The sequence below is a fragment of the Lasioglossum baleicum genome, chromosome 2, assembly GCF_051020765.1.
Source record: "Lasioglossum baleicum chromosome 2, iyLasBale1, whole genome shotgun sequence".
Taxonomy (NCBI): domain Eukaryota; kingdom Metazoa; phylum Arthropoda; class Insecta; order Hymenoptera; family Halictidae; genus Lasioglossum; species Lasioglossum baleicum.
Genome location: NC_134930.1, coordinates 2339340 through 2365679, shown reverse-complemented (window position 1 = coordinate 2365679; position 26340 = coordinate 2339340). Strand labels below are relative to the sequence as shown.

Here is a 26340-nt window from a genome sequence, read left to right as displayed (position 1 = left end):
TTTACAACAGACAAAAGTGTCGTTCAAGACAACGGAATTGATACGGCTGATAATTACGGATATATCCGACACTACGACCCGTCAATCATTGACAAACGCCCGATTCTCGACTACAGCTGAACTAATAGCAGGAATGGCGGATTATGAGAAGTTACATAGGGAAAAGAAGGAAGAAGATCGCCGTAAATTTTCAGCGGAACGTCTTCAAATTCCTCCTCGTGCTGTAAAACGCTGTTTTACCTGCAACAGTGCTGATCACGTGCAGCTGGACTGCCCCAAACGCCGAAGGATGGCATCGATAAGTGCGCAACCGACACCTGTACATTCTACGACCTGCACTTACTGCGCTAAACGAGGTCACGCGGAAACCGACTGTTGGATGAAGCAACGTGCTCTCTCATAAAAGAATCTGTGGCGAGACGAGCAAACTGCAAAGTGGAACCGAAATCGGTATTAATAAAAGGCATTGGAGGTGCGGTGATGACATCCACCGGAATAACGACTGCAATAGTACAGACGGAGGATGCAACTTACGAAACGGATTTGCTCGTGGTTCCGGACCAGAACACCCCATATGCTGTCATCATCGGAAGAAATGTGTTGGCGGACGGGAACCTGCAAATGGTTACGGGAGAAGACGGAATCTCTCAAGCTGCAGCGAAGTTCGATGAAGGTGAGAGTGTTAACGGAAAGGATGCAGGCGAACTACATACACCTTCACGAGCGTCGACGGAACCGTGGCGCAGCAACTCTCTGTGCTGCTAAGACGGTTTGAAACCATAATACTAAGCGACGGCGTTGCGGGACAAAAGGTAACCACAGGCGAAATCAAAATTATTCTTAAAGAGGACAAGATCGTAAATTATCATCCCTACCGTTTGTCCATATTCGAACGCGAGAATGTACGTTCCATCGTTAACGAATTGTTACAAAATGGTATTATACGCGAAAACGTTTCACCGTACGCGAGTCCAGTAATCCTCATTAAGAAAAAAAATGGTCAAGACAGAATGTGTGTCGACTATCGCGCTCTAAATCGAATAACTGTTAAGGATCGATATCCATTGCCGTTGATTGAAGATCAACTAGATCGCTTAGGTAAAAATAAATATTTCACGATACTCGATATGGCATCCGGCTTTCATCAAATTCCCGTAGCGGAAGAGTCAATTGCGAAAACCGCTTTCGTCACCCCAGATGGGCATTATGAATATCAACGCATGCCGTTTGGTTTAGCTAATGCTCCTACAGTCTTTCAGCGCGCAATAAATACTGCGCTTGGAAATCTTCGCAATAATGTGGCTCTAGTTTATTTGGATGATATTTTGATTCCGTCATTGACAAAAGAGGAAGGTCTAGATAAGTTGGAAAGCGTGCTGCAGGCATTACATCGTGCAGGATTTTCTCTAAATATTAATAAATGCAAATTCCTTGAAACCGAAATAGAATATTTAGGCAGAGTAGTGTCGAGCGAAGGTGTTAAACCTGGAAAAGCAAAAGTCCAAGCATTGATAGAATCACCGGTATCATCTAATGTTCGACAAGTAAGACAATTTATGGGGCTCGCCGGGCATTTCCGCAAGTTCGTGCCGGAATTTGCAGTTCGCGCCGCTTGCATTACCAAGCTTACAAAAAATAATGAACCCTGGGTTTGGGGTACCGAACAGGAAGAGGCTAGACAATATATTATTAATACACTCACTTCTGAACCGTTACTAGTGGTATTTGATCCCGACAAAGAGACGGAGTTACACACGGACGCGAGTGCAATTGGTTACGGGGCCATCCTATTCCAAAAACATTCGGGAGAACAACGGGTAGTTGCAGATTATAGTCGTCGAACGACCGCGGAGGAATCGCGATACCACTCTTATGAACTTGAGACGTTGGTCCATTCGTTAAAACAAAAACCGGCTATCAGCATGTTTTGATCATTTTGGATGCTTTTACTAAGTACGTTCAGCTCATATCTTTGACGTCTTTAACGGGAGAAGAAACCTTATAACCTCGCGTACCGACGTGAGAAAGCGGCTCTCTATGAAGAATCTCCTTCGCTAAATTATTCGGAACGCGTGACTTGGACCGCCCGCCGGACGGGCGACAAGCAGTATAACAAAATTTCAATTAAATTTTATAAATTATTATAGGTTGCTGACATGCAACTCACAAAGTGATCAATTTCACTACCAAAATGAAATACAATCCAATAATTCGCCTCTTTGACGCAATTTAAACAATAGACCAAATGGTGCTTCTATGCTCAAATAAACATATTGTAGTACGAGACTTTACTCGAAGTGTAGCAAATTCCATTAGTAGCTCGCAACGCGACAAGAAATGCCCTTTTGCCGGGCTATGAATACAAGTAAATAATTTGCCTTATTGGCGATTTTCAAATACTATTCTCAACGAATAAATTTCGCGATTTAACAATTTAATATTCGCAATTTTAATTTACTTCGCGACTAGAAATGCCCTTTAGCCGGACTAGCAACTGAATAGAAAATTATCGGCCTTATTGGCAATTCGAAATGACAAATTTAAATTTGCACGATTCTCAATTTCACGCGGAACGCAATTAGACTCATACGTGCTTACTGGTTCGAGCCCAGACGTAGAGTGATCAATCTGCTGCTCGCATCGACCTCCTTCGATCGCAATTGAGAGGGGATCGATGCGCACGTAGCCTCTTATCTATGTAGATCGCTCCTGCGATCCTTGTCTATGACGAGATGACACATGACGTCACAAACATCGCAGTAGGGATCGATATAGATTCGCGCGATGTTTCGATGTGTAAGCAGTACGGTTACAAACTACAGTCTAGTCACTACAGTCGTTATGCTGTGCCTGAGTTTCAGATCAGGGCTGATATCACACATAAAGTAACAAAAGTAATCAGACTTCAGAAACCACTTGTGGAATTGATAATACTGGAAAAAAATATCGAATGGAATCCACTCGTTTCTATCATTAATGATATAAGGCACTTCAAACATTAACGTGGCCCAGCTATCTAAAGGCAAAGAAAATGAATAGATTTTCTTTTCTCACGGTCGGTATTACGTGTTGAGACCTGAGACACCAAGTTTTCAACATACATAGTGTAATACGGTAGATGATGAATTGCTATAATACCCCACTTTGACACCATGACTCAGCTGTACCATCTATGAGTTACACTATTGTCACTGCTTCTTCATAAAGCTCGACTTACGTAAATCCGCGGTTCCGTGTGATCCAGTGATTAGTCGTTTCGCGGCCAGCTCAGATAGTTGTTCGCTGAATCTCGTCCATCATGAGGTTCGATCTGACGGTCGCGGTCTCGGTCATCGGTCTGCTGTGCATCGTCAGGCAAGCGGAATCAGCCAGGATTTTAGCGCTCGTCCCGACGCCTTCTTACAGCCACCAGATTCCGTACCGGCGATTATGGCTCGAGCTGCACGAACGCGGCCATGAAATCGTGCTCGTCACATCGAACCCGATCCCGAACATGAACTTCACCACGTTCAAGCAGATCGATACCGGCGGTGCGTACAAGGACATCAGGAGCATCGATTTCATTAAGCTTCGGTTCGACAAGGTTGAATGGTTGTCATTCGTCGAAAGTCATCTGTTTGATATGGCTGGAACTTTCGCCGAACATATACTCAACCACACGGATATGAAAACGATCTACGCGCCCGACAGCAACGAGAAGTTCGACCTCGTGATGGTCGAAATGCTCGCGGTGCCCGCTACATATGTCTTCGCTCATAGGTTCAACGCACCGTTAATAGGTATTTCTTCACCTCTACGTATAATTTATGACTTATGTCAGTGGTCGGCAACGACTGCACCGTTCAGCCCGATTTCGGGGCCTGCGCCTCCCGCCCGTCTCGCTCCCCGCGACGGCCACAGTGCTCAGTCCCCGTACCGTATGAAATGCGCGTGGCGCATTAGGGCGACACCGGTATCAATAGGTTTCCACGGAGGGAGCCACGCGCATTGCATACGGCACGGGCCTGAGCACTAAGGCCGTCACGGGGAGCGTGACGCACGGGAGGCGTAGGCCTCGAAATCGGGCTGAACGGTGCGCCGTCGCCGACCATTGACTTATGTCAATGATTTATAATTTTATCAAATGTTTACATCTGAAAAAGGACACAGGGCGAATCGTATAACTGTGGCACTTAAATTCACTCATAAATATATGTACTTGTATAAAAATATATTTCAAGCAAAACATCTATGGTATCGAGCAGGGCATATAACGCCATAATTGGTCTTAACTCTTTTACCGAGGTATGAAAGGGAACTTTCGTTTTTATATTATGCTAATATGCAGTATTTGAACGTGTGATTCGAAAGTACAGTAAAGTCCAGCATTTCATGCAACACGTTTGTCATGTTTTATTGTCACGTTAACCGTTTTCGTCGGGTTGTAAAACCCGAGAAAATGGGCAATTTCGGGCTTTGCTGGCAATGACAATGAGACCGGGCCGCGTTTAGCTGAGTACGTGCGGTCCGCCCGAGACAAAGCGAGATTCGAAGGTCCGACGATTTTCCGCGAGAAGAACAACTGTTCGGGCGCCAGGCACCACGCGGATGTCACGCGACACACGATACGATTCTCGGGCTCGGAGAAGCCGAACCTTCGAGACACGCGGATCGAGAACGACGACGCGAAAAGGCTAGATGGTACGACACAGGGATAATTAGGACAGCTCTCACGGCAGGGCGGATCTCACAGGTTTCAATTACACTGTCCAACAGCCAAAAAGGATTTCGATTCTCACTATGCAATTCTTATAGATTTTTTTGCGCTGATACCGAATCTGTCCTTAATTTTTCTCCTACACGCACAGTTTTTGAGAAATTTGAGTTTGAAAAAAAGACATATTTTTCAACTTTGAACAAATGTTATGATGTTATTATAAAAGATATTGAATTGATCTTTACAGCAGAAGATTCCTTAGACTTTCCCGAATACAGTGATATCCAATATGAATAAATTATGATTATTTAAACATGTTTAAAAACTATCATTAAAGACGGAGAGACACCACTTTTGCATCAATTTTGACGATATTTTTGAATTTATCTCAAAAAATAAGGATCCAGTGGAAAATCGAAATATACCACGCGATAGAGCAAACTTTTATCTTGAGAAACCCCCTTTGAAGTTTGAAACATCGACGTTTTTACCGAACCAGAAACCAAAATATCTTCGCCCGACAATTATACCACTCACTCACTGTTGTGAGATAAAACCAAACGACACCAAACTGAACAGTAAACGATACCTTTTAGATAATAAAGAACAACAATATTTATTGTATAAATAACTATTAAGATATATATAAACAGTAATTATGGTATTTTAGAGTCATACGCTCTTTATACATTCGCGGGGATACTTTTACACTTACCAATAGAAATAATTTAGTTAACCCATACATTTTAAAGATAGCCAAACAATCCAAATTCGTTTTGTTGAGTGTGTGGTGGAATAGTTGCTAAGAAAACGCGACGGAATATAACGGAAAAACTAAAATTATAAAAATATAACACGGTGGAAGGTTCCATCAAGACATTTTGGTTATGGAGACAAGATATATGGATAAAGATAGTACAGCCATGCCTGCAGACTATTGTTGGAGTTTAATAACAGAAACGGAAGCATGTTATAAACGTTAGTCAAGAAGAAAGAAGTTTTAGCTATGTTTTCTATCTTATAAATTCCTATTTTTATTATATAATAATAAATAAAGAAAAAATATGTTAATAGAATGGGAATAGAGTAATAAATAATAAATAAACATTTAAATAAGCTAACATAATTACACGCCTGCATCGCCGTTACGCGAACGACCGCTCTAGTGGAAGAGTACCACTGGCAGTAGCTCATGTCGGGCGAAGATATTTTGGTTTTTGGTTCGGTAAAAACGTCGACGTTTCAACCTTCAAAGGGGGTTTCTCAAGATAAAAGTTTGCTCTATCGCGTGGTATATTTCGATTTTCCACTGGATCCTTATTTTTTGAGATAGATTCAAAAATATCGTCGAAATTGGTGCAAAAGTGGTGTCTCTCCGTCTTTAATGATCGTTTTTAAACATGTTTAAATATTCATAATGTATTCATATTGGATATCACTGTATTCGGGAAAGTCTAAGGAATCTTTTGCTGTAAAGATCAATTCAATATCTTTTATAATAACATCACAATATTTGTTCAAAGTTGAAAAATATATCATTTTTCAAACTCAAATTTCACAAAAACTGTGCGTGTAGGAGAAAAATTAAGGACAGATTCGGAATCACCGCAAAAACTCTATCAGAATTGCTTAGTGAGAATTGAAATCCCAAAAGAAATCTTGCATAGTATCGCATCATCGCGTACAGGCATAATGGCTCTAGCGCACAGATTATAGACGATTCCGACGCGGAACGAGAATTTACTCGTGAAATCGAAAGATTACTTTAACCACAGCAACAAAATTTCCCAGCAGAAAATAGTTCACCGCAATCAGAAACTTTTGCGAAATTTTTGATCGCGACATTATAACAACCAAGGAAGAAAATTTTTCCAAAGCTATTCTTAACTTAAAATAAGGCAGATTAAAGTTATCTTTGTATTGAGGTTATGTTTCTGTTTTTTATAAGCAATAGTCGTGGTGTTATTTACGCTAAGCAAAATATCACAATCCATTAAATATTTGCGAAACACTTAGGTTCAAAAAAGGCAGCTAAGAGTTCTAAACTGTTAATATGTGTAATTGTTGGATCCGTCTTATTCCAAAACCATGAATTCTTTCTACCTTACTGCACGCCTCCCATCCTGTTCGGGACGCATCCGAAAAAATTTGGAAACTGGAAAGACGGTTTCCTGATAGGATTGAATCATAGACATATAGAGATAGACTGCGCCGTCTTATGGGCGAGTTGAAGCTCACAATGGCGGCGCGCGGTACAAAGAGTGAGAGAGAGAGCATTAGCCGGGGTCCATAGCGCTCTCTTTCTACAGGGTGTCCCAAGACCCCTTCGACTCCGGGAAATGGGAGGTTCCTTAGGTCATTTGAAGCAACATTTTCCTTTGCACCAACGTCAGCCGGGGCATTGTTTAGGAGTTATTAACGAAAAACACGGACCAATCAGAGCGCGACCTAGACGCGCGATGGCACGTTCAGCCCGGCGCGCCGGGAGACGAGCGTGGTGTAACGCCGCGATGCCGTAACGAACAAGAGTTTCTCGAGATCATGTGAATCCTCCCCGATTTGGATGAGCTTTGGATATGTTGTCAAGACCATGATTCTGAACAACATTTCCCTTTACAGTTTTTGTCGACCGGCTTTAGTTTACGCGATAAATATAAAAACTTTTAATTGTAAATCGATCGATTGTACTATCTTTTACCCGATTTGGATGAGCTTTGGATATGTTGTCCAGACCATGATTCTGAACAACATTTCCTTTAGACTTTTTGCCGGTCGCGGAAGAACTTTACTTGTCAATTCATATGGTTGGATCTTTTTACCCGACTTACGGCAACGTTACCCGAACGAGAGAAGAAGCAGAAACTGATTGTATTGAAAACTCACTTATTCAGCCGTAAATTGATTTGCTGCTTCGAAATGTGTGTCGCTGGGTCACTCGGTGACGAACTGTACAGATGTCTTCAGGTATACGACAGTACCGAAAGCTAAGGGACGTACGGCCAGGTCGACGAACTGCACAGCCGGTGGTAGAAGGCCTAAGGGATGCGCGGTCAAGTCGACGATCCAGAATTTCAGTTTCACTTTCGAATCGATAAATAATTCGTATGTTTATTTCACACAGATGCCTTGAAATTTTTCCACACTCACAATCACTGTTCACATTTGTGAACACATAGTTATGCACTAATAATAATTGCTTAAACTAATTAAACGATTATTTAATCTAATCACTAGACTGCGGATCTTTATGTAAAATGAAAGTTGGCTGCCGCTATTACAAGGGACAGGAGCCAGACAGATATTTGATTCTTACTGTGATCATTTTAAGAAGTTGAAAATAATACATTGGTGTTCTGAAATTACTTTAATCTCTCTAGTGTCTTAAAATGCACCTACTCATGTTTGCTACAAATGCATGAAATTCGCAGTCTAGTGATTGCATTACCTGATTGTTGTGATTTGTGCAGCAGGACAAGGGATATGGCAATTATTATTAGTGCATAACTATGTGTTGACAAATGTGAACAGTGATTGTGAGTGTGGAAAAATTTCAAGGCATCTGTGTGAAATAAACATACGAATTATTTATCGATTCGAAAGTGAAACTGAAATTCTGGATCGTCGACTTGACCGCGCATCCCTTAGGCCTTTTACCACCGGCTGTGCAGTTCGTCGACCTGGCCGTACGTTCCTTAGCTTTCGGTACTGTCGTATACCTGAAGACATCTGTGCAGTTCGTCACCGAGTGACCCAGTGACACACATTTCGAAGCAGCAAATGGATTTACAGCTGAATAAGTGAGGTTTTAATACAATCAGTTTCTGCTTTTTCCCTCGTTCGGGTAAAGTTGCCGTAAGTCGGGTAAAGAGATCCACCCATATGAATGGACAAGTAAAGTTTTTCCGACCGACAAAAACTGTAAAGGGTAATGTTGTTCAGAATCATGGTCTTGACAACATATCCAAAGCTCATCGAAATCGGGTAGAAGATAATACTATCGATCGATTTACAATTACAAGTTACTTATCTCGTAAACTAAAGCCGGCCGACAAAAACTGTAAAGGGAAATGTTGTTCAGAATGATGGTCTTGACAACATATCCAAAGCTCATCCAAATCGGGGAGGATTCACATAATCTCGAGAAACTCTTGTTCGTTACGGCATCGCGGCGTTACACCACGCTCGTCTCCCGGCGCGCCGGGCTGAACGTGCCATCGCGCGTCTAGGTCGCGCTCTGATTGGTCCGTGTTTTTCGTTAATAACTCCTAAACAAAGCCCCGGCTGACATTGGTGCAAAGGAAAATGTTGCTTCAAATGACCTAAGGAACCTCCCATTTCCCGGAGTCGAAGGGGTCTTGGGACACCCTGTATATGATGTGTCGACACATCAATTAGAAAGAGAGCGCTATGGACCCCGGCTAATGCTCTCTCTCTCTCGCACGCCGCCATTGTGGGCTTCAGCGCTTCGTTCAGGCCGCGCAGTCTATCTCTATATGTCTATGGATTGAATGTTGTCATAACCTTTGTTTTCCACCTCGTCACAAATGCGTCACAGTGCGCAGTCGCCGTATTGATAGCTAGATTGACGAGATTATTGAAGCGTATTGGCGGGAGCTTCAATATTATTGTCAACCCACATTGACAATATTATTGAACGTCTAGGGGCCGCTTTAGAGGGCGGTCCGGTCCTTTCCCACATTCGAGTTGTAACCGAAATTGACGGAGAAGTGACGTCACAAAATTTGCAACGTCACAATACACTATAATATAAGTTTTCATAGTATTACAAGTTACGAAAATATTCATGGTGGACAAAGTTATTTCCCCACTGCATACGTACATTTTAAATAAGTAGTACAACAGACGACTCTACTAATTTTGAACCATTATGAGTACGGCCCAAGTAACCACAAGTAGCCACGTACGTCCCTAAAACGTACGCAGAATGGACATAGGACGTTTGGACGTGAACCGTACGTTTTAGGCACGTACGTGGCTACTTGGGGGGATATCAATATTTCGACGTACATGTTCCTCCTTCACATTTGTGTTGAAGCAGTTGGATACTACAAATAGTGCTGTTAATATGCGTATCTCTTGTAGTATCATGTTTCGATTTTAATGACACTTAAATGGTTCGTAGAGTAGGAGATAATATTAGACACCTGTTTATTTGATAAGCGATTAGACCGTTATAAAATATAAAATCAGTCACATAAATATTGACTAATTTCTGATCTTCTTAATCAGAAATTCTGAATGGAGAAAAATTCACTTCTTTGTGAATGTTCTATAATTATATAGAAATAAATTATGTTATTTAAAGTACTCTTACAAAAAAAGCTGTTTGGTATTACAAAAGTTAGATTGGATATGGAAACTGCTTACACAGAAATAGAGGTTTTCAAGATATTTCAACATAAATTTCTTTTATTTTACTAAACAATTATTATACACTTAAATTGATATTCTGTATTACATCGTTCAGACATTATGATAAAACACAAAGAAACTATTAGTTTAAAGAAAATGTATTTCGGAAGATTCATTTCACTTTTTATTCTACAAAACAGCATTTATTAAACAGAATAACATCTTCATGGTCGCATATTACAGAAAACCCACATATTTTGAAAGTGAACGCAGTATTTGAACAGAAATTAGTTTATGTTATCGGCGCGGCGCACAGGTTCGATCCAAAATCAAGACAAAGCAATTTTGCAATTTAAAAGATTTTTCTCAACGTTTCGATCCAAGTATGGATCATCTTCACGAGAATTTTGCGTCTAAAAAATCCTGAATATTGTACTGAGTGTTTCACAAGATCAATAATAATAATAATAATAATAATAATAATAATAATAATAATAATAATAATAATAATTTATTTTGGATCGAACCTGTGCGCCGATAACATAAACTAATTTCTATTAATTCGTTACGATCGACAAAACGGAATATTTATGCAGTATTTGGACGTTTATATTTGCTAAAAAGCATTTAAAAAACTCCATGTAATTTGACCCATTCATTTGTTAGAAATGTGATGTGAGAAGTACCCATTCTTCTTTTTTGGTGTACTTTTAGGTTTGAGCTCACTGGGACTTTTCTCTTTTACTGAACACGTTCTCGGTGGTCTGGTGTTGCCATCGCACGAGTATACCTGGGAAATGGAGGCGCACGTGGGGACGAATCAGCCCTTTTGGAAAAGACTACAGAATTTCGTTAAAGTATGGCGGTGCGTGTACCTCATGTACCGTGATCTCTTGCCACGCCAGCAGAAATTAGCAGAGAAGTACTTCGGCACCAATCTGCCTCCGATGCTCGACATACAGAAGAACACCAGCCTTATATTTGTCAACCAAGCTGATCCCATAACGCCAGCCCGACCGAAGCTTGCGAACATGATTACCTTTACCTCTTTCCACGTCGAGAAGAACCTGCCGCCTTTGCCCGAGGTATATACACCAAAAACCTTACTTACATCAGGAAGTTCAATTGCATGCTAATGTATTGAAGCAACTAGATATTGTTTATTTTATTTAAATATGCTGCAAAAGGTCAGTCGAGCTAGGGCTTCGAGAAGTGTTGATCTTTCAGTGTCTGTTTGATTGAAATTTGTTACTTTGGTTTTGCAAGACTATCCGTCCCTTTTTCCCTCAATTTTGCAATAATACTATTACATTTCTTAATTACATTACGTTTACATTACATTTAAATAATATTACAATACATTCCTAAATTGTAGGAAGATACAGTAAGGATCATAACTGATTCCACACACTTTAAAACAGAATAACTTTTATATGTGTAGGAATGAATTAGATGTTAGATACGTTGGTGTTGATGCCGATCGATCGTCGGTGACCAGCTGAGTCGATTTGACGATCGTCTGCTCATCTCGCTGGTCGTCGTTATGAGCAGACGATCGATTTGTTATTAACGATCGACGTTCGTTTGAATTTGTATTTAGAATCAGTTTGGAATAAACTACGAAACCGTTAAAAGCTTCTATAAATCTCAGAAGTGGGATACGAAAGTGATAGTGCGTGAAATTTCGTAATTTTTGTTCGCGGCTATCGAATTTCGGGAAGTTTAAGAAAATATTAGAAAGAATTTTGGTGAATATATTTGTTGACGGTTGTGGACGTGAACTTTTGGTTAAATATTGATTTTGAGCGCGTTTGAATATTGGCATAAATGATGGCAGAAAATAGAAGGAGTTTGGCCAATTTAACAATCGTTGAACTCAAAGAACTGCTCAGGTCCAGAGACTTGTTTGTGTCAGGCTCGAAAGCCGAATTAGTTGCTCGCTTGATCGGCGCTGATCCGAATATTGAAGACACCATCCAAGAGCGTTACGATATAGCGGAGAGTCAGAACCAGGACTTCGGATCAGGTACGTCTCTCGCGAGAGATGGAGATCCTTCGACAGGAACGCGATCTTTTGCAACGCGAATTGGATTTGATGAGACGAGAGAGAGGATTAATGATGCCGCCGCGATCCACGGGGAGCAGTGTCATCCAAATGCGAGTATAAGAACGATTGCCGAGCTACTCTCTGAATTTACGGGCACGGAAAACACATTTAAGTTATGGAAACAGCAAGTGGAGCGAATCAGTAGGATGTACAGTTTGGACGATTTCGCGGCGGTCACAATAATAACGTTGCGCCTACGAGGTAAGGCTTTGAAATGGTTCAATTCTAAACCAAGCCTGTTAGAATTGTCCGCATCGCTCTTACTGGAAGAAATTCGGAAAATGTTTGATTATCGCATGGACAAATTAGCAGTTAGAAGAGAGTTCGAAAACCGTACGTGGCAAAGGAACGGGTCGTTTCCAGACTACTTCCATGATAAAATCACATTGGCGAACACAATTATGGTGGATCCGGAAGAATTGGTGGATCTGGTGATCGATGGAGTTCCGGATGCACAATTGAGAGACCAGGCTCGCATGCAGCGTTTGGAGACGGCGGACGACCTTTTCGAAACATTTCGGAAGCTCTCGTTAAGAAGCAATCGGGAGCCCAAGGAACAGAAACGGCCGGTTCCAAGGATGTTGGCGACTACGAGGGACATCGGCGGTCGCGACCGTATCCCCAGGGACTCTGCGCAGGAAAAGCTCGTGCGGTGTTTCAACTGCAACGAATCTGGGCATTGGAAGAAGGACTGCACGAAACCTAGGCGGGAATGAGGTTCTTGTTTCAGATGCGGGGAAAAGTCTCACCGGGCGAAGGATTGTCCGCTGCAGACATCACCAGCGCAGTCACGACGGCAGCAACAGACCCCTACCTCGACGACGGCCTCGACTACGCAACCGGGGACGACAACGCATTTGGTTCAACCTCTTAGTCCAGAAACCCCGTTCAGCGTACCGATTACCTGCACAGCCCAGGACAACGGCGGAGCGACAACCTGCGTTTCAACCGTGGCAATTATCGACTCAGGTTCGCCCGTTAGTTTAATCAGAAGAGATGCGTTATCGTCTGGTTTTTATTTCGAGCGACCGGTAAATAATACATTTTACGGCGTAAATTATTCACCAGTTAATGTCGTTGGCGCATTTACAACTGAAATTTGTGTAAACGGCGCGCGTGTTCCTATTAAAATTTTTTGTCGTACCGGATACAACTATGTCGCACTTCGCGTTATTAGGCAGGGATTTTATTCGGTCGCCAGCGATAGAGATAAAGTTGGGAAGTTCGACGGAAATCAAAGTAAAGGAACGAGAGCCTGAGGAATCGGACACGGAAAATTTTATTCAACAAATTTTGAAAATTGATTATGTTGAAAACCTGATTTCCGCGAGTCATCAATTAAACGTTGATCCAGAAGTAGATATTAGCGTAGAGAAGAAACTCGAAGAAATTTATTTTTACAAAGATGTTCAGGTAGACGACAACAAACAGCGTCCGAATACTGTCGAAGCAGTTATTTCATTAAAAACCGAGCATCCGATTTGTTTTCGGCCGCGTCGTTTAGCTTTTGCGGACAAGGAAAAAGTACGTATAATCCTTGATGATTTATTAAGAGAGGGCACCATTAGGCCTGGTCATTCTTCTTATGCTAGCCCAATTGTTTTGGTCAGGAAAAAGAACGGAGAAACTCGCTTGTGCGTCGATTATCGGGAATTAAACAAACATACAATCAGAGACAACTTTCCGGTACCGTTGATAGATGACATTGTTTAGACCAATTTAGAGACAAAAAATATTTTACGAAATTAGATCTTAAAAACGGATTCCACCACGTTAAAGTCGCTGAATCCTCGGCAAAATATACATCGTTCATTACACCCTTAGGTCAACATAGTCCAGTCGGCAGGTCGAAAAAAAGGCGTGTATTCGCAAAGTATTCCGAACTTAATGAAATTTTGACACGTCATTTAGAGGTACTCTGGGGTGTCGAATCTCAGTTTTCGACCTCGAGGACCCTGTGCTAACTTGGGGAGGGGGAAAAAACCACGATTTTTATTACCTTGTTTTGGTTTTTCGCCCATTACTCAAAAACTGTGGGTCCTATGAACTTTTGTCTTCCATTTTGGGAAAGAGCATTAAATTTCCTTCAAATTTCACTAGTCAAACGTATTTTTTGATCCAATAGGTACCGAGAAACAGGCGTTCAAAATTAGGAAATGTTTCTCAAAATGTTATTATGAACCACACATTGTGACATTTAGCAGGAAATTGCAGGTTTTTGGCTCACAAATTTAGTTTTTCGACATATCTACATATAATCTACATACTATGTATACCCCTTACATTTTCACACCCCCCTTTGGGCACCCCCCCCCCCCCCGCCCCGGAAAACGAATTTGAGAAATACGTAAAAAAAGTCTCTCTTTCTCCAAAAACCCTAACATTGTACTCTTATCAATCTGACTTCACATGGTTTGGAGGGGGGTTTTTTCTTCAAAAACCTGCAATTTCCTGCTAAATGTCACAATGTGTGTTTCATAATAACATTTTGAGAAACATTTCCTAATTTTGAACGTCTGTTTCTCGGTACATATTGGATCGAAAAATACGTTTGACTAGTGAAATTTGAAGGGAATTTAATGCTCTTTCCAAAAATGGAAGACAAAAGTTCATAGGACCCACAGTTTTTGAGTAATAGGCTAAAAACCAAAACAAGGTAACAAAAGTCGTGGTTTTTTCCCTCTCCTCAAGTTAGCACAGGGTCCTCGAGGTGGAAAACTGAGATTCGACACCCCAGAGTACCCCAAAATGACGTGTCAAAATTTCATTTAGTTCGGAATACTTTGCAGGTAGACGCCCTTTTTTCGACCTGACGACTGGACTTTCAGGATCGAAAAAAACGTCAACATTGGAAAGTTGAAAGAATGGTTTCTCAAGATAAAAGTCAATTCGATTTTCCGCTGGACCCTTAGACCCTTATTTATTTTTTAAAAATTGAAAAATATCCTCAGAAATGTGTACAAAAGTGATGCCTCTCCGTCTTTAATGATTGTTTAAACATGTTTAAACAATCATAATCTATTACCATTAGACATCACTGGATTCGGGAAAGTCTAGAGAATCTTTTGCTGTAAAGAATAATACAATATCTTTTATAATAACATCATAATATCTGTTCAAAGTCGAAAAACGTGTTTTTTTCAAACTCAAATTTCTCAAAAACTGTGCGTGTAGGAGAAAAATTAAAGCCAGATTCGGAATCAGCGCTAAAAACTGTATAAGATACACCCAACAGTTATATGGAAACATTTTTGTTGTTGGACAGTGTAATTTGCTCCGTCTTTCCCTATATTCGTCAGTTGCCACTTAATTTCCTAATTTTGAACGCCTGTCTCTCGGTGCCTATGTGGTCAAAAAAAAGATTGACCAGTGAAATTTGAAGGAAATTTAATGCTCTTTCCAAAAATGGAAGACAAAAGTTCATAGAACCCACAGTTTTTGAGTAATAGGCGAAAAACCAAAACAAGGTAATAAAAATCGTGGTTTTTTTCCCCCTCTCCAAGTTAGCACAGGGTCCTCGAGGTCGAAAACTGAGATTCGACACCCCAGAGTACCCCTAAATGACGTGTCAAAATTTCATTAAGTTCGGAATACTTCCCTATTAAAAGTACCTGGCGACTGGACTAATACGAGTATCTCAAAATGCCATTTGGACTAACCAATGCACCTCGTATTTTTCAAAGATTTTTAGACGAAATCTTTAGTGATTTACTTAGACAGAATAAATTATTGCTTTATTTGGACGATTTTTTGGTGGCCATGGAAACGGTTGACGAACATTTGGATATTTTGCGAGAAGTTTAATTTACGATTTAGGCTAGATAAATGCTCATTCCTTTATCGCCAAATAACTTATTTGGGATACTCCATATCCGAAAATGGTATCGCGCCAGCGAAGGAAAATATCGAATCGGTAGTCGATTATCCAGCGCCGAGAAATATCAAAGAAGTGCAGCGTTTTGTAGGCCGAGCAATTTATTTCCGGCGATTTATAAAAGATTTTTCACTCATATATATCGCGAGACCCTTGTATGATTTGCTACGGAAAAATGCAATATTTTGTTTTGGGTCAGAACAAAGCCAAGCGCGTTTGTGACGTTGAAGCAACGTTTAACAAACGATCCCATTTTGGCAATTTACTTTCCAAAATTAGATACAGAACTCCATTGCGACGCTAATAGCAGTGGATTTGGGGCAATTTTGCTACAAAAACAAACAAATAAAGTCTTCCGACCAGTTTTTTATTTTTGTAAAAGAATTAAATTTAAAGGCCCGTATGAGATTAAGAAGGTATTAGACAAGGACAGATATGTCATTACAGATGTAGAGGGACACCAGGTGTCACGTGCACCATTTATAGGAGTTGTCGGCCCCGATCAAATGAAATTTTGGATTAGGTCGGGAAGCGAAAAGGGGAACGATACCCAGTAGAAAATAAGTTTTGAATTGTATTATTGCTTTATGTTTGCGTTAGCTAAGTTTGAATTGTATTATTGCGTTATATTTCCGTCAGCTATGTATTGAATTGTATTATTGCGTTATATTTCCGTCAGCTTTGTATTGTTTAGTCGTTATAAAGTTGTTATTTTCTTGTTTATGTGTTGCATCCTAACCATCGATGACCGAGGACGGTCATTATGGTTAGGATTGGCCGAACTGTAGGAATGAATTAGATGTTAGATACGTTGGTGTTGATGCCGATCGATCGTCGACGACCAGCTGAGTCGATTTGGAGATCGTCTGCCCATCTCGCTGGTCGTTGTTATGAGCAGACGATCGATTTGTTATTAACGACCGACGTTCGTTTGATTTTGTATGTAGAATCTGTTTGGAATAAACTACGAAACCGTTAAAAGCTCCTATATATGAATGGACTAAACGACTTCAATTTCTCTATATGGCTCGAAGAATTAGTTTAGTAAATGACGTCTAATAAATAAGTTGAAAACATCCATTTGGTCGGGGAATTGTGAAAAACAATACTGAAAATTGATTTTTACAACTTTTTTAGCTGGCACAATAACGAAAATTTAATAAATGTGTTTTGTCAACTGGTATAAATTATATACGCTCTGAAAATTTCATTGAAATTGGTTAATTGGTTTACGAATTATAAACGATCAAAAGCGGTAAAAAGGCCGAAAATTTTGAAAAATTGCAATTTTTACCACTTTTGATCGTTAATAATTCGCAAATCAATTAACTAATTTCAATTAAATTTTTAGTGGGTATATAATTTATACCAGTTGACCAGACACATCTTTTGAATTTTCGTTATTGGCCCAGCTAACAAAAGTTGTAAAAATCAATTTTTACTATTGTTTTTTACAATTCCGTCCAAATGCATTTTTTCAACATGTTTTTTAAACATAATTTACTAAACTAATTCTTCTAGCCTTACAGAGAAATTAAAGTCGTTTGGTCCATTCATAAAAAAGTTATTCTAATTTAAAGTGTGTGGAATCAATTATGTTCCTTACTGTACAATACTGTACATAGTTAAGAAGCATACAGATACGTGGAAAGTCATCTCGAAATACATAACGATTGTTAAGAGTACATTATTCTTAAGGGGGTCTTTTCCAGCAGACGACGCTCGCGCGTGAATACTCACACACCGCTAGGAGTACACTCACACACTTCTAGACCACGTATACATACGCGAGGATTGCAAGGGTCCGGGATTCCACTTTTGATTTCTCGATAATGCAAAGACGAGATTTTATAGTAGTCAAAATCGCTAGACGAAATATCAATCTAGGGCGCTATTTGCCTCAAAAGTTCTTCTTTCACGTTTCGGAGCAATAGTTTTGCAATATTCGGTTGCATGTTGCCCGTCGGAGAGGCTAGTACGCCGCACAGTGGTCCGGATTGAAGAAGTTGGTGTCATTTAGCTAAAAAGTCAACTTTCTCATATCGATTTCTAACAAATTTGTATTGCTTCCTAAATGTCAATCAACCTCGATGTTTTGTCGCGGAACTGTGGGTTCGCGTATGTTCCGGATCACTGCCCGCCAAGTTAATCTTGGTCAGCTAGTTCAATGATAAGATGATCGCAAAAGACAATTAATTGATTCGCATGAATTGAAATCGCATAAATACGTTAATGGAAGCGTTTCGTCTCGGACCCGCTAGTGGACTCGTCAGTAAGGCTGATCTAGCAGGTCCTGCCTTATATGCGCGCAGATGATGACATGAGGATTCGCGTTTGTGATTGAACGCACGCGACGGATCTCGACTGATGTGATACGGTTCGCGAGGGATTTCGACCGACGCGATCCCGGTTTGTCGGGTGTCCTGACCACTGGACAACTAATTACCGTGATGCTAACTTTGCACGTGTTATGAACGATTGACAAGACAACGGTTCGTGCGTTGTACTTGTCTATCCGAGGACTGGAGAATGTCACGGCGTTAGAGCGTAATACTCAACTGACCGACTTCGTCTTCCAATCCTCGCGCGATGCTCGTTGGATTCTCGAATATGAAATAAGATGCACTGATTGGTTCCTGCAGAAAGTTGCATTTCCCAATCAGTACACACTTTGACTTCTAGGACCTCCTTCCCGTAGCTCTGAATGAGGCCCTGGGAAGGAGGAGTGGGGCGAGATCTTACTCGGTCGACGACGCGACGGGTCCAGGTACATAATTCGACACCCTGCGTAACGGTCGCGGACGGTCCTTCATAAATCACACGTTCGCATCTATCATACAGGGTGTCCCAAACTAAGTGTAAGTCCCGGAAATGGGAGGTTCCTGAGACCATTCTAAGAGACATTTTCCTTTGCACCAATGTCAACTGCGGCTTTGTTTAGGAGTTATTAACGAAAAACACGGACCAATCAGAGCGCGCCCTGGGCCGCCGCGCCGTCACGATGCGATGTCACGGCGTACCGCGACACTCGCTTGCCGGCGCGGCTTGGCGCGCCGGGCCAGGGCGCGCTCTGATTGGTCCGTGTTTTTCGTTAATAACTCCTAAACAAAGTCGCAGTTGACTTTGGTGCAAAGGAAAATGTCTCTTAGAATGGTCTCAGGAACCACCCCCTTTCGGGATTTTCACGAGTTTTGGGACACCCTGTATACAACATTGCAATGAGCTACAAACGTAATCTTACAAACGTAAGATGATAGCTAGATAGCCTTACTGATGAGTCCTCCTGCGGGTCTAGGACGAAACACACCACCTTTGTTTTCCACCAATATAATAGTACTTGGCATTTTTACTTATTCAAACCATGAAACGAAAACGTTGACAAGATTCAGAATCTCGAATCGGAACGTTTTATGCCCTACAACATAGCTATATTTAGTGTAGAATTTGATCGAACCTGAGCGCCGAAAAACAGTACTAAAGTTTGTTTAAATAATGTATTAATATTGGATATCACTGTATTCGGGGAAGTCCACAGAATCTTTTGGTGTAAAGAACAATTCAAAATCTTTTATAATAACATGACAATATTTGTTTACAGTTAAAAATATGTCTTTATTTCAAAATCAAACTCAAAAACTGTGTGTCCAGGGGGAAAATTAAGGGCAAATTCCGAATCAGCGCAAAAAACTCTATAAGAATCGCATGGTAAAAATAGGAAAGTTGTTTGGCTGTTGGACAGTATTACTGCAATGGGGAAAATTAGTACTTCAGTATAATCCTTTGCTTGGGGTGCATCTTGTGCGACAAAACCTCCAAGCCATAAACATAACGAGCCGCACCTTCCTTGTGTTAACTTCATCATGCATCTACACAAGCACATGATCATCTTTTATTTTTTGCTGATAGGATCTGAAACGCTTTGTGGACAGCGCGACCGACGGGTTCATCTACTTCAGTTTGGGCAGCAACGCTATGAGCTCGGACTTGCCAAAAGAAACCCTACAAGTTTTCCTGGATGTGTTCGCCAAATTGCCCTATAAAATTGTGTGGAAATTCGAGAAGGACATGCACAACATGCCCGACAATATCTTTGTTGGAAAATGGCTTCCGCAGCAGAGCATTCTTGGTACAGTCTCATTTTTTATATATAATATTGGGTATGGGAATAAGGTTCCGCCCTTTTGTCACATGTCGTTGTACTTAAGTACCGATCGCGTATTTAATGGAACGTAGTACATGTTTTTGAAAGGTGTGTGTCTAAGCTTCGAAACGCAGTTAGTGGCAATTGCTTGCTAAGATACAGATTTGCGAGATTTTTTTCGACAAGAAAGGGCGGAAACTTATTCCCATACCCAATAATATATCCTTATCTAATGAATATCCTTTCCAGATGATTCAAGTGATAAGGGGTGATCCCTGAGGTCATTTGAAGTAACTTTCTCCATGATTGGTTCGCGTTTTTCGTTAATAAACCCTTAACAAAGTCGCGAAGAACATTTACGCAAAGCAATAAGTTGCTGCAAATAACATCAGGGAACATCCCTTTCAAAGAAGGACAGTATATGTATAATTTAGATGTCATCTAGGAAAACAACAAAACAATCAGAATTTTAAGGTCATAGCATCTTATATTATTGAATTGTTTTCGTTTTTTAATTTTTGTCTTGCAATTAGTTTACGACGTAGGTGCTTGAGACGAAAAGATCTTACAAATATCTTTTTATGTAATATCATTTTTTCCTTTGGTGTTTTCTTATGTTTAAAATTCCAATAAAGATGTTTAGATAGTCATCGTCTCGTGAATCTTGTATAGATATTGACGTTTGGTTATTAATCATGAAACACTGTTATATAGCACACCCCAATGTCAAGATGTTCATCTATCAAGGAGGTCTGCAAAGTAGCGAGGAAGCGGTGCACTTCTCGGTACCATTATTAGGATTTCCAATATTGGCAGACCAGGATTACCAAGTACTCAGAATGGAGGCCCTCGGTGTCGCGAAATACATGGACATCACGACTGTGACGAGGGAAGAGTTAGAAGCTGCTATTCTGGAGATTATACAAAATAAACAGTGAGTACTCACAGTTTTTACTAAAATGTATTTTGTAGTGTGAATTGCAGTAGAACCTCGTTTATCGCACAGAATCCTCGTTCTTTGCATACTTGCGAGGCCCACTACGAATCGTTAGAAGTTCTTGAACTCGTTGTGGAGACTGAGATGGCTTTGTAGGATAAGAATAATAATAATAAGAATAACTCTAAAACACCATTACTGTCGTACTAAAACGTTACACAAGTAAGTAAACGCTAACGTCTTATTGTTAGTACGACAGTAATGGTGTTTTAGAGTTATTTAAATCGAAATATCTCGTGAACTACTAACTTTTTGACATACATAGGTTAGTACTTTTGGTAATTGTTTAGAAAGAGGGTCTCCTCTCAGATTTTGATGAAAATTAAATATGTTATAGATTTCTACGTTTTGAACAACTTTTTCCTATACATGTTACCACCGCTCGATTTTAGTTTTCGAGATATTCGCAAAAAACTGTCGCTTATACAGTATTGAATTTTTCGTATTGCTGCACGCTTCGGAGCAACGTAAGCCTGCCCCGGCACGGGGTTTGTTTACATTTTGCTTTTAAACACGCTGCGGAGATGAGAATGAAAACACAGTGGCATTCTAGTCATACATACAGGGTGTTTACCTACAGGTGGGAGAAAATTTAAGGGGTGATTCTCGACGATAATATAAGACGAAAATGAAGAATAAAAAAATTGCGATTTCGGCTTCGTTATTTAGTTATAAACAATTAAAAATCCGCCTAAAATGCTGCAACACTTCTAACAAAAGTATACGTTGCGTACGTCAGACAGGCGCGCGACAGTCTCGTATCAAGTGACAAACGCATGCATACCTTGGTTCTCATTTGGGGCCCCAGCGAGGTGAAAATGTTTTAAAAATCGGTGGACGACATTGAACCTACCTACTCGTTAAAATCCACAAGGGCATTTCTAATATCCGCCCTGTGGAATTATCGAGTAGAAGGGGTCAATGCCCTTTCACTTTTAAATTCTTCTCACAAATATCCACAAATCCTTATCCTGCACTATAATTGTTCATAACACCGTACCTAATATACTGGAATAAACGCTCTAGCACTATTTACAATATCATACACACGCACTACGAGTTTACAGAGTCATGCGATTTCTGCGAACGGAAATCTTCGACGCATGCGAGAAGAATCGTCCGTACAAGCTAGTATCCGTATGCACACTGATTCAAGACAGCTAATGTGGTCAATGCACACCCATGAGATATTTCGCGGTCACAGACAGAATGAGAAAGAATCACGAAATTCGTGAAAACAGGATAGACAATGTATTGGTATAGAAACGCGCGATGTTTGGGCGGTAGTTTGCTGTAGATCTTCATTTGTTTTATCGATCTGGCAACGACCTCATCAGCTGTCTTGAATCAGTGTGTATACAGATGCTAGCTCGTACGGACGATTCTTCTCGCACGCGTCGAAGATTTCCGTTCGCAGAGATCACACGACCTCAAGATGTCCGTTCCGTCGGTGAGCGAGTCTCGCGACGTAAATCAAGTTCAATAAAGAGCAGTGTTTCAACATTAAAGGATTACCAGTTCTTCACATTCTCCTCATTCCCCTCAGGAAACTTGTACTCTCTGTAAGCTCGTAGTGCGTGTGTATGATATTGTAAATAGTGCTAGAGCGTTTAATCCAGTATGCTAAGTACGGTGTTATGAACAATTATAGTGCAGGATAAGGATTTGTGGATATTTGTGAGAAGAATTTAAAAGTGAAAGGGCATTGACCCCTTCTACTCGATAATTCCATAGGGCGGATATTAAAAATGCCCTTGTGGATTTTAACGAGTAGGTAGGTTCAATGTCGTCCACCGATTTTTTAAACATTTTCACCTCGCTGGGGCCCCAAATGAGAACCAAGGTATGCATGCGTTTGTCACTTGATACGATACTGTCGCGCGCCTGTCTGACGTACGCAACGTATACTTTTGTTAGAAGTGTTGCAGCATTTTAGGCGGATTTTTAATTGTTAATAACTAAATAACGAAGCCGAAATCGCAATTTTTTTATTCTTCATTTTCGTCTTATATTATCGTCGAGAACCACCCCTTAAATTTTCTCCCACCTGTAGGTAAACACCCTGTATAGGATGCTTTTGGATTTTCGTATGCGCCGGCCTAATGGTCGGCCCTTTCCGACCCCACCACCTAACCCTAACTAATTCTGATCTCATGATTTTTCCATTATTGGTTCAAATTCTGTATGACGGCTATATACAGGGTGTCCCAAAATTCCTTCAACAGCCGTGAATGGGAGCTTCCTCAGATAATTTGAAGCAACATTTTCCTTTGCAAAAATGTTATCCGCGGCGTTGTTTAGGAGTTATTAACGAAAAATACGGACCAAACAGAGCGCGACCTAGACGCGAGTTGGTACAGTCTGCCCGGCGCGCCAACTGTCGATTGGCCGACTGTGCCAACTCGCGTCTAGGTCGCGTTGTGATTGGTCCGTGTTTTTTGTTAATAACTCCTAAACAAAGCCGCGAATAACATTTTTGCAAAGGAAAATGTCGCTTCAGATGGTCTCAGGAACCTTCCATTTCCGGGATGTTCAGGAATTTTGGGACACTCTGTATATATGATTTATAATAAGATAGTATAATAGGATAGCCTTTTTTAGCTGAGACACCTTGCATTTTAGTTTACGAATGAGCATGTCAAATGAACAGAAATAGTAACACGAAAACATTGCATCAAACTTTCTTTTGTCCGCTACTTTCTGATAAGGTTTGCAGGAAAGTATAATTGTAATCGCTGTGTTGCAGGTACAAACAGAGGATAATGGAATTGAAGAAGCTCGTGAACGATAATCCGTATAATATGGTTGAGCATTTAGCATGGTGGGCGGAGTACGTGATTCGCAATAAAGGTGCCCCACATCTTCGTTCAAATTTAGCTTATCAACCATGGTACCAGCGCTGCGATATGGACATTGTGGTATTCCTGACAATCGTGGCCGTTTTAATAATTTCCAACATTGCTAGTGTTATTGCGAAATTGGCTGTGCGCTCTTACAATCACTATCAAACGATCTCCACATTGAGGAAACAAAAAGTTAGTTAATTATAAATTGACCGAGCACAAACTATTTATTGATTTTGATTGTTGTACGTTTTGTGGCGAACTATACTGATCGCCTCAGCGATTACGGACGTTGTCAGTCTTACTAGTGTTGCTTGGTATATTTAGGAATCAATTTATATGTGAACAAACAATTGTTATAGTTTAAAGTTACTTTCCTGACGACATTATGCAGCAGCATGATGCATAAGAATTCAAGAATACAGTGCATGATCGACGATTCGCTTTCATAACATATTAACAAGCACGTGGTGGTTTAATCGATTGTTTCCATTGCATCTTCGACATTAATTAATGTTAACGCTCGAGTGATGTAACGATGTTCAAACTAATTGTAGGTATGTGCAGTGTGTAAAGAAATTATATGTACTTGTATATCACGAGGAATGAAAATATAATACAAATGAAATCAGTTTGATAATGAGAAAACTTTATCGTAATTTTTTAAGAAAACGATTAAATTTTTACCCTCCTTTTTCAATTTATATCCGTGTGACGAGTACAATACTATTTGACCTTGATGTTAAAGGTGAAGGTCAATTCTCCAGCACCATTCTTTCATTAACTTCCATTAAAGTGAAGGTGCAGAATCTTGCTATGATAGTTGCGAAATATAATTTATTTACAACCGGTGCAAGATGTAAATACGAACGGGGAAAATGTTAGTTTTCTAAGACATATTTTAAAATTTGGTAAATTGTATGTATAGACCTTAGCTATACTTGACAAAAATTATTTTGCAAAACTTTTTCCTGGGCACCCCCCAGAATTGTGACAACTGTTGAGAAAATGATCTGGAAAAAATTTGGGGCCAATTGGATCATGGAAAACCGGCGCTCAACGAATTTGAAAATTTTTTTTTTAAATCTTGACATAAATATACGTTGTAATATATCGTTGAATTTGTCTTTTTTTCTCTGTAAGAATCCATATATAGCATAATCAGTTGTTAATATAAAAAACATCTGTGTGTGACCTTGAAAACTTGAAAAAATGACCTTGAAAAAATTTTTTTCTCTGATGCTATATTCACCTCCTTATTATATACTACAACTTTTGTTTGAAGAGTTTTTTCATATATACATAACTGACAGAGATATAAGAGAGTTTATTTTAAACGTTCGTAAATAATCTTGTAGAAGAAAGATGAACCAAAGTACCCAGGTGTGTTTAAGATACATTTTAAATTTTATCTGAAATATATAATAGTTGTATTTCTGATAATGCTACAGTTTCTTAAATAGTTAATTCGTATATTTTTTAGAATTTTAGTTTTGGATGCCTTCCAAGTATAACTGTTCCGTCGTAAAGAACCGTAGTCCTTCAGAAAGTTCGTATATCCTTTGTAAAGAATAGCAGCACGGAGATTTGCCTTTCGCACCATTTTATGACACGTTCGTGTTCAAACGTAAAGAATTGTATTCATTCGCAAAGAACCCTTGCACCGTGATCCTCCATCAAATCTTTATTTTATGACTAGCTCGCGACTACAAGGACCTTTTCGAAGATTAAGCAAACTAGTTATTTGGTTACCATCGTAGATGTTAAGTAGTTAAGTATCGCCCCACTCTACCCTCGGGCTAACTCTCCCTTGGAATCATCGGTAAAAGACTTGAACAATTAAAGGTGTCCTGATTGTCCTGAAAGGTGTCCAGAGGTGCCGGCGCGGCGCACAGTGGGCCAGATCGGCGCGCTAGCTGTTCATGAGCTAAAAAATCAAAGTCCTCATATCGATTTTTAACGAATGTACAACGTTTCTTAAATGTCCATTACATTCGAAACCGATAATATTAATTAAAGTTATTAAAAACTCTCGTTACAATAAGCGTTCAAAGATCAAACTTTTTCAGATACAATTTATCACCGAAAAAATTCCTTTTCTTCATAACGCTGTCCTGGAAAACCTACTGAAGATTAAGTGCCCAATTTTTTTTTTGTATGAAGAATGTATATCTATGTTGAGAACGCACCAGGAACTAAACATTAATGTTCATAATTTGTTATAAAAAAAATACTTAGTCAACTAAGGAATACTGTCAAAGTTTTTCACCTTTGACAAGGGATAAGTTAAAAGTGTTACATAGTGTCGT

The 26340-nt window shown here is 40.1% G+C and overlaps 1 protein-coding gene across 1 annotated transcript; it reads left to right on the top strand.

Moving 5' to 3' along the window:
* The first annotated feature begins 2658 nt into the window (after window positions 1-2658).
* On the top strand, window positions 2659-24669 carry LOC143218766 (UDP-glucosyltransferase 2-like). The gene is made up of 5 exons (XM_076444207.1): window positions 2659-3779; window positions 10784-11154; window positions 19957-20176; window positions 20906-21125; window positions 23935-24669. The coding sequence occupies exons 1-5, from the start codon at window positions 3299-3301 to the stop codon at window positions 24230-24232; spliced, it is 1590 nt and encodes a 529-aa protein (XP_076300322.1). The 5' UTR covers window positions 2659-3298; the 3' UTR covers window positions 24233-24669.
* Window positions 24670-26340: the final 1671 nt, after the last annotated feature.